Source organism: Micropterus salmoides, unplaced genomic scaffold (assembly GCF_014851395.1).
Source record: "Micropterus salmoides isolate LMB-PRFRI ecotype aquatic unplaced genomic scaffold, ASM1485139v1 Ms_hic_scaffold_3, whole genome shotgun sequence".
Classification (NCBI taxonomy): domain Eukaryota; kingdom Metazoa; phylum Chordata; class Actinopteri; order Centrarchiformes; family Centrarchidae; genus Micropterus; species Micropterus salmoides.
Window position 1 is genome coordinate 10,934,988 of NW_024042261.1, and position 8,758 is coordinate 10,943,745.

Consider the following 8,758-nt stretch of genomic DNA (forward strand, 5'->3'; position numbering starts at 1 on the left):
GCACGTGTAAAATGTAAAATGGCTGATTTCCTCCTCTTCAGTGTCATGCTCAAGGACCATATTGTGCAGAGACACATACATTGAAAAGCAGCATTATTAGTGTTGTTAGTAGGCTACACTTGTGCTTTTCCTACCATGATAAAGTCAAAATGTCTGCAGTAAAAAGAAAGGCCAACATTCTCCACTTGGTCTAGTACCTAGTGAGGTTTATTCCCTTGCTAGCTGCTCATTTTGTCTGTCTGACATTTGCTGCTGGGCAGGTGGTGTGTTAATCTGAGTTTATTTACTGAAAACACCAGTCTGCTGTTGCTGGAAACATGGTGAGACGGAACTATGGCAACAATGAGCTAAAAATGGCTAAAAAGATGCATTGAGCTCTGAATTGGGTCATAGAATTGTCTGTGTGACGCATTTCACATTCAAGTCATTAAAGGACATAAATATATATGAACTATTGATTAATGCAGCTTTAAAAATGTTCTCATACTAGCCTACAAAAAGGTTAATCTCTATGCTAATGTCTTGCCCCCCCCCCCCCCCACACACACACAGGTCTGTTTATGCTAATTTCTTTACCTTCTGTAGGCTACAGCATTGCCACTATAGCAGAAATGTCAAAACATAATTGACAAGAGCAATTGACAAGATTGTTCGTGAAGCTAATTACAACCTCAAGAGTGTGCAATTTAAAGTTTTATTGTTATTAATGTTTGGGTTAATCATACAGCAAAGGAGGAAGACATACAAATCAATGCCAAGCAAGTGGTCTAAGAAGCAAAGTCACGCCTTATAATATCAAATAAATAAAGCTGTTAATACAATAAATACATGAAAGATTAATAAGAGCCTTCTATAATGCAGGCTACAAGAAGTCGACTTCTGAAGGGAAGTACTGAGAAAAGGTCTGTATAGAATCATTATAGCACACCTACAATAATAATCACCGGAACAAAAACTGCCCCACGTTTGTCTTCTGAGCAGCATATCTATAAGATACATAACAGAGGATGGTCTAACAAAATGAATAACCAACATCATTAATCCACCTGTTCACCAGGGCCTCCACATCTCCAGCATCCCCAGGTGGGAGCTGTGGAGTCCTGGCCTCTCTAGGTGCCCAGCCACATGGCAGGAGGGCCCTTCTCTCTGGAGTTGCCTCCCAGCACGGGGGTCTCCTCTGAGGGGTGTACCGGGGAGTCCCGTGCCTTGGCTGGTCTGAAGAGGGACATCACATGTGGGCGTGGGCTCGGTGGACCTGGGCAGGGACTTGAGGAGGTGGTTGAGCAGGCGGGAGCCCAAAGTTTTGTCCATCCAGTCACAGGTGAGCAGCATGTTGTGGACCTCGTGCATGCACTGGATGTACCCGGTGCTGTACTTCTGTTGGGCCTCCAGGCCTAATGTGGGATCTGCAGGAGAGAAAGGATGAGGTGTGAAGTTACAGCAACCCCTGGTGGCGACAGCACAACATGCACCCAGTAAGGTAGCTTCAACAGGTGCTTTTTCCCATCAGAAAGCTGCGCAGTAATAAGGTAGGCCTATATATTTCACAACAGAGCATCATAAGTTCAGCTAACTATTAAAAGACATACAACCCTCCTCTGATCATCATTTTACAGCTGAACCTTTTTTTTTGTCACTCTCCTGAGGTAGCCTAAATGTTTTGTGCTGCTCTCTGGTGCCTCAAGCTATTTCCTGGCATATTCTGTATTGCCAATGTGTGGCGCAAGGAATGACACAAATGATTGAGATAACGGGGGGTGAATAAAAACTATAATCCAAGTAGGCCTAAATAGGAGACACCTGACTCACAAAGACAAGTGCACAGCGCCATGTTACTTACCGTTGAGTTTATTACTCTGGATGTTTTGCAGATGTTTCACCGTCATCTCTAGAATATCTGCCTTTTCCAGTTTAGATTGCTGTTGAGAGACGAGAAGCCTTGGAGTTAACTTGATTCAGCCTCAGTTGTTTACTTGCAGAGGAGATGACAGGCGTGAGGGAAATACTCACATCAAGTCTGAACGCACCGATCACAGTTTCTTTCAGCTGATCCAAACAATTGTTTATCCTCTCTCGTCGTTTCCTCTCAATGAGCGGCTTTCTCAGCTGTAGGGTTAAAAAAAAAGCGTCGGTTAAAGGCAGCCAGGGAGGTGAGGCACCATGGTGGAGTGTGTGTGGCAAACACAGTATTTCCTAAAGGAGTATCTATAGTGTATCCGAGATTAAAATACCTTCCTCTCCTCCTTGGCACTAGGATTTTCCCCACGTCGTGCGCCATGGATGAAGCAGTCATGTTTCTTCTCGGGTGTCTGTGCGCTTGTGCCTCCTCTCCGAATCTCAGCGCGTCTCTAGGGCCCTCGGCGCGGCACGGCCCTCTTATTTATCGGGCGCAATTAGCATGTGAATGCTTCAACTCTTTGGCAGCGGGATTTTCCCACACACGGGGTCCTATCAGTCAAGACTGACAGGTCACTGGCTCCATTCAATAACCCAGAGACCCGACCTAGAAAAAAAAAAGCTCACAAGCGACAGATGTCCAGCCTGAAACCATGCACTGCCCTCCTCCGCCTCCCTCCCTACTCTCCACCCAACACAAAACTGCAGTTTCCTCTTCTCCCAGGGATGAACAAGAGTGTGCAGTTACCGTGCTTTACTCCGGGGAGCCCCTCGCCTTTTATTTTCAGCAGCAACATTACCTGCAAAGAGGCCAAACCTTTTCCCCCAGAGCTCACGGGAAGACATAATAGTCTGACAAATCACTTGAGGGTAGATCTGCCGCAAGGGCGTATATAGGTTTCGTTTCGACATTGGAAGGGACACATATACTGTAAAGTGGGGGATCTGCGGTTCCACCCAAGACAATTTTGAGCATTAAATACATCATTTCCTGTATTCTGGTGATTTTGCTGCACCAATTGCTGCCTTTTCGCCTCCATTTATGTTGGAAATGTCTGGAGGCTTTCTTTGTAAAGGGAAACACAATAGTCACCTAACAATTCAAAATATAATGGGGTTATAATGCAGTAAGGCTCATGGTATTCTGTAGGCTATTGCTTTCAAATATGAACTCTCTAGGCTTTTGATCAACTTTTCTCATTTATATCATCCCTGCGGAGTCAACACACATGCGGGCATGATTTAGTCTTCCATCCTCTTTTGTGTCTTTTGTTTGGTGAAGTAACCTCTTTCAATGTGCACATGGCACCTTTCCACCTCAATGATGCATTTATTAATTTTAATTCATTTATAAACCCCTGGACTTTAATAGCTCATATGTTTCAGCAGGTTTTCTGCTTATGTTCAAAATTTTCTGCACATTCAAATCCCACATATCTGTGTTTTCTGACATTTCATGGTGATTTCGCAGTCCAATAGTACAAGAAGAAATTCGTAATTTATTGAGAATGAAGTAAAAATATAGGTTATGTATTTTTTTTATATTTCTACCTGCCTCATACTCTGCAGTGCATTAGCCTACATAATTGCTGTGCTGATGTAGTATCCCCTTCAGACCATCTGGCGGACACAGAACCCTGCTTGGGACTGTATGGATGAGACAAGGAGGTGAAAACACTAATGGTCAGGCACAGCTAATTTTCTCCACAAATCTACACAAGCGTTAACCACACCACTTCTGATAAAGTGCACCTCACAGCCGCTTCAGTGGGAAGCGTCCTGGAGTGGTGAGACAGTCCCAAACAGAGCAAAGGTGTCGCAGCAACAGCAACGACACAGAGCTACCGGTCAGAGGACAGATGCCACACTGAAGTCCAAACTTTTTACAAGTCTAAATAACTGGAGACTGCCAGGAAATGCTAACACATGCACATATGACTGGAAGCAACCAGTTCTATTATGACTTTATTCTCATGTATTATTCTTTCTGATATCCTAATATTGACATAATTCTCCAAATCTTAGATAACTATTATTGTTTTCTAAAAGGGGCTCTAGGCCAGTACTCTGTTGCAATTGACAGACTAGGCTACAATTCTGGCTTTTGATTTAGCCTATTCTTTCGCCTCTTCTTCACCATACCAACTGGCTGCAGCAGGTCAGTGAAGTGACACAGCACACCTCTTCTTCTTCGCAAGTAGGCTATGGCAGGACTCTTGCAGTGTATTTATCCAGCTTTGATCACTCTCCCTATTTTCAAATGTCAGACATCTGCTGTTAACTGTTAGCGAGCAGATGTCAGATTGACCAGATGTCCCCCCACCTTTGGGTCCCTTAAAGCGAGGGCCCCTGTTTTAGAGCCACGCGACTGCCAGGCGAATGCCGGGTCGTGGGAACTGGAGCCAAACAAAGGCTGATTCATTCAACCCTAATCAGCATGAAGAGCGTAATGACCTCCAGAGAGGGTGGGCAGTCCAGCCGAGGAGGAGGAGGCAGAGGTTTTGGCAGGTGACCAGTGCCGTAACCATGTAGGTGTAATGGATTGCAACCAATAGTCTACTGCAAAGATACAATCAGTTCAGAGTCAGTCAGTTAGATCAGAACAGCATAAATTAGAAATCCCAATTTTTAAAGGCGTCATTTTCAATGTAATTTTCAGCTGTTGCCACGGGAAACAAAATGTTGAGGTTTTTCAAGTCTTTGTGTTTGGCTGTAATGCACCTACTCTTGGGACATATATCCAAAGGTTTTCATGTTGATTTAATGACACACTTCGTTCTGGAGCAAATACTAATAAAATATTCATACACACACACACACACACACACACACACACACACACACACACACACACACACACACCCCTCATTAGATTCATAAAGCCTGTTCTCCCACTGGTATGTATCCCATCATGCCATTTTAAAGTAGGCTACCCTTTCATCATTTTGCATGATGCAACACAGATGTTTAGATCTACATGAAATTATTTATTAAGAATTGACAACAATTTCTATAACAGAGCCTGTCTCATATCCATCTTAGGTTCAAATGATAGTCCTTACTATGTGAGGATAGATAACTGTGGCCAACACAAGGTGTGCCTTTAGATTGAGGTTGTGTGTCGGTTGAAAATGTGGCCGGATAGTGGTGGGTGATGAAATTCATCACAATTTCATCACTGTAAAAATGAAAGAGTTGATAACTCAAAGGTTAGGCAATATAAACTGATTTAAATCTTCAGTTATGTTAATGTTCTTCAAGTTGGAGAAACTTATAATTACATATTGTCAAATTTCACCTCTGTAGGCTTACATTTACTTGCTGTTAAAGTAACTGTAATTTGTACATTGCACGCAGCAAAATACTGTCAAAAGCAATTTATGATTTGTACTTCTACTTCATTACATTTGTTTGACAACATTAGTTACTGTTACGTTGTAGATTCAGATTATTTTCCAACTAATACATTATGATAGATTAAGGTAACCAGCAGTATATAACACTTAAATTTAGCAAATTTTCCCCACCTGCAATGCTTACATTTATACATTTAGCTGATGCTTTTACACATTAATGCATCACCAATTCAGTGATATAATATATCATTCTGAAACGGGCCGTTACTTTTGGTATTTTTGTATATTTAGATTTTGGATTATAACAGATTATTTTTATTCTGTGGTATTGCTACTTCTACTTAAGTAAAATGTCTGCGTACTTCTTCTACAACTAAAGAAACAATTTAACAGAACTCCGTGACTTTGTAATGAACCGCAGCTAATGATAAAAGAGATCAACAGGACAACACAAGAGAAAAACTTGGTTTGTTGGCACAGCTAAGATTTTTTATGTAAATGCTGAGATATCTCTAAGTCCTATATATATGGATGTGTGTGTGTGTGTGTGTGTGTAGTGATTTCATTAATACCAGTGGTTGTAAGGATATTATACATTGGCATAATGGCAACAATGTCACTCTTCTTAGGCTTTCAGTCCCAGATGGAAAAAATAATGCACTTCCTCACAGCGTAGTCATTATAGGTTATTAATGTTGATCTTGGTGACATGTTACTGTAGCATGACAAGAAATATATGAAATACAAGTTATTTTATTTCCCTTCTTTATGTCACTTAGGATGTCATACCTCTGTCTTCACCTCCACCTGTTCTGGTAACATTTAGCATCAGAATAAATTTATGTTGCAAGTGAACTTGTGTTGGTCTCAAAAAACACAAACAAATGTCAAATATCACATCACGTTTCCATTAGAAAAAGAAAAATGAATCTTTATTCATTTGTGGGCCCAGAACTGACGACGTACACACTTGATCCGCACTCCCTTCGGCCTTGAGTTTGCAAAATGTTCCATGCGCACAAATCTTCAGAGGCCAGAACTCAGAATCCTCTTGGTCATTGGGCTTGGGCTTTTCTTTTTTTTGCTTTTTCCCAGAGGCAGGTTTATTCGCTTTACTACATTTTCCAGTGTTCCTCTTCTTTTTTCTTCTCTTCAAGTCCCTGTTTCACAGGTGTATCTGTCAGGATTAATGATTGTCTCGTCTTTATCTTCCTACTGGGAGTGTTCCTTGGTCCTGCTTTGGGAAATGGACAGAAAGCAGATGGACTAAAACAATATTAATCAGCTGAAGTTAGAGTTTGTTGATTCTCTTCCTGATGGGTCAAGTGAGAGAGGCAGATGCTCAGGGCAATCTGCGACTTGTGATAGTGCATAGTCACACTCATTGACAATGTCTGTAGTGAAACGCGAGATGCTTTTACATTTAAAAACTGACATAGATCATCATTGTTCATCGTCTTAAATGGACTATAGACGCTAGATCCAGGGGAGGAGAATACTGGGGTGGGAAAAGAAGGAGCAATATCCCATTTTCTTTGCAGTTGGTGACTACCAACAGTCACACGTTCCTCTCAGGACTGACCTTTGCATGGTTGATGAGGAAACCCTCCTCCTGCATCCATCCAGAGAAATTACCACACCCAACACTAGAGGAACGACATTTCCCAGTACATACACAGCACAAGCTACTGCTAACAGGACACCTATCTCTTCTACATGATCAGGAGTCTGGACCATTGTGATGCCCATCCCATCCACATTTCAAATATCATTCCCATCAAAGCTGTGTTTCTCAATCACATGTCCAAGCTTTTTGAAGAATCTTGGACAATTGAAGCTTGTGGCCTGAAACAAACTAGTTGGCTGCGCACTTTTGATGGACAGATTTGGATGGGGTTGCCTAAAAAACAGTCAGATCCTGACATGGATTTCTCAACCCATGACTGGTGGTGTTTACTGCAAATGTTCTGACCTAAAAGCATGTCAATTATAAACATGTTATCCCCAATGAATGATGTACGACCCTTCGGGGGAATCAATGATAAACCACAACAACCGTTGCGGAAAAGCTGACTACTGCGTCAGCCTACATGGGTTGCTCACTTGAATGCTTTTCTCTTAGCTCCCATGAGGCTTTACAATAATGTAATGTGACGGGACAGGCATGCTGTAAAAATGGACTGAGTCACAAGGGGATGGATTTTAATAAACTGTTACAACTATCTCTCTTTTAGCAGGTGGGTTTGAAGTGTCACAGTAGATATTTATTGTCAGGCAAACCATATCCACAGTCAGGCCATCTGCTCAAAGTAATTGCTGCAGGGTTTAAATCACAAAGTGCTTAATTTGTTGACACGTTAAGATCAAATATGTAGGTATGAATGTTACATGAATGAGGCCATGTGTTTCATTTTTAAATCGAATGTGCTGAGTCAAAACAAAGCCAAAAGAATGGAAAATGTGCATTGTCCAAATCTACAGACCAATGTGGAATAGACTATTGTTGACAATAAGATAGTGGATTTCAGTCAAGTAAAAATCAAGTATTATTTCTCTCTGAGTAGCAGTGAAGTAGATTAGAAGTATAAAGTAGCATACAACTGAAATAATCGAGTGAAGTAAAAGCACCTCAAATTTCAACTTTAGTAGCCTAAAGTAGCCTATTTAGGCCTAAATGTAGGCTAATTACTCCCACCACAAACTTGCCGTGCCTTATATTTGAGCAGGACACTGAGGCATTGTGCCTCCTCTCTGCTCTCCATATATCGATATATGATAGCTTATCAGAAGATAACTGCAGGGTAGGATTCCAGACCACATGTCGGTCTTCACAGCAGAGTTGGTGGCAGTGCTATGGGCATTAAGGTGGGTTGAAGATAACAAACAGGAGCATTCAGTCATATGTAGTGACTCAGCAGCAACTCTAATTACAATTAAAGATACTAAAACAAAGACAAGACCTAATTTACTTGAGAAATTATGCAGGTGTTGTATAGAATTTACAAAGCAGGGTATGAGGTGGGGTTTCTGTGGATTCACACGTGGGTGTGGAGGGTAATGAGAAGGCAGATGGGGTGGGAAAGAAGGCGGTACAGGAGGAGGAGTTCAAATTAATTTACAGTATAGGTCACCGGATTACACAGAAATAATAAATAGGTCAGTGAAAGAAATGTGGCAAAAATGATGGGAAAATGAAAACAAAGGGAGGATATATTAATCAGTACAAAGAATTATAGAGAAAGGAAAATGTGCTTTAAGATGTAAGAGAAGAGATGCAGTCCAGATTGAGGTTTCGGCATTATGGGAAGAGGACTGGGCTGGCTCTGACTGGTAAACATCCTGATGGAAAATGTGAATGTGGGGACAAGGAATCAGTAAAGCATGTATTAGTTAATTGTAGAAAGTACTCCTGTCAAAGGAGAAAATTGTTTAGAGACCTGGGAGCAATTGGAGAAACTATATTTAGCATACCCACTCTACTTATTTTGGATAGTTGTAACAAAATG

The 8,758-nt window shown here is 41.4% G+C and overlaps 1 protein-coding gene across 1 annotated transcript; it reads right to left on the minus strand.

Annotated features, from left to right (window-relative positions):
* Nucleotides 1-702: 702 nt before the first annotated feature.
* On the minus strand, nucleotides 703-2,556 carry her8.2 (hairy-related 8.2). The gene is given in 5 exon segments (XM_038693952.1): nucleotides 703-1,406; nucleotides 1,841-1,919; nucleotides 2,011-2,106; nucleotides 2,232-2,257; nucleotides 2,260-2,556. Coding segments are annotated over 5 exon segments (591 nt in total). The 5' UTR covers nucleotides 2,294-2,556; the 3' UTR covers nucleotides 703-1,050.
* Between the last annotated feature and the right edge of the window lie 6,202 nt (nucleotides 2,557-8,758).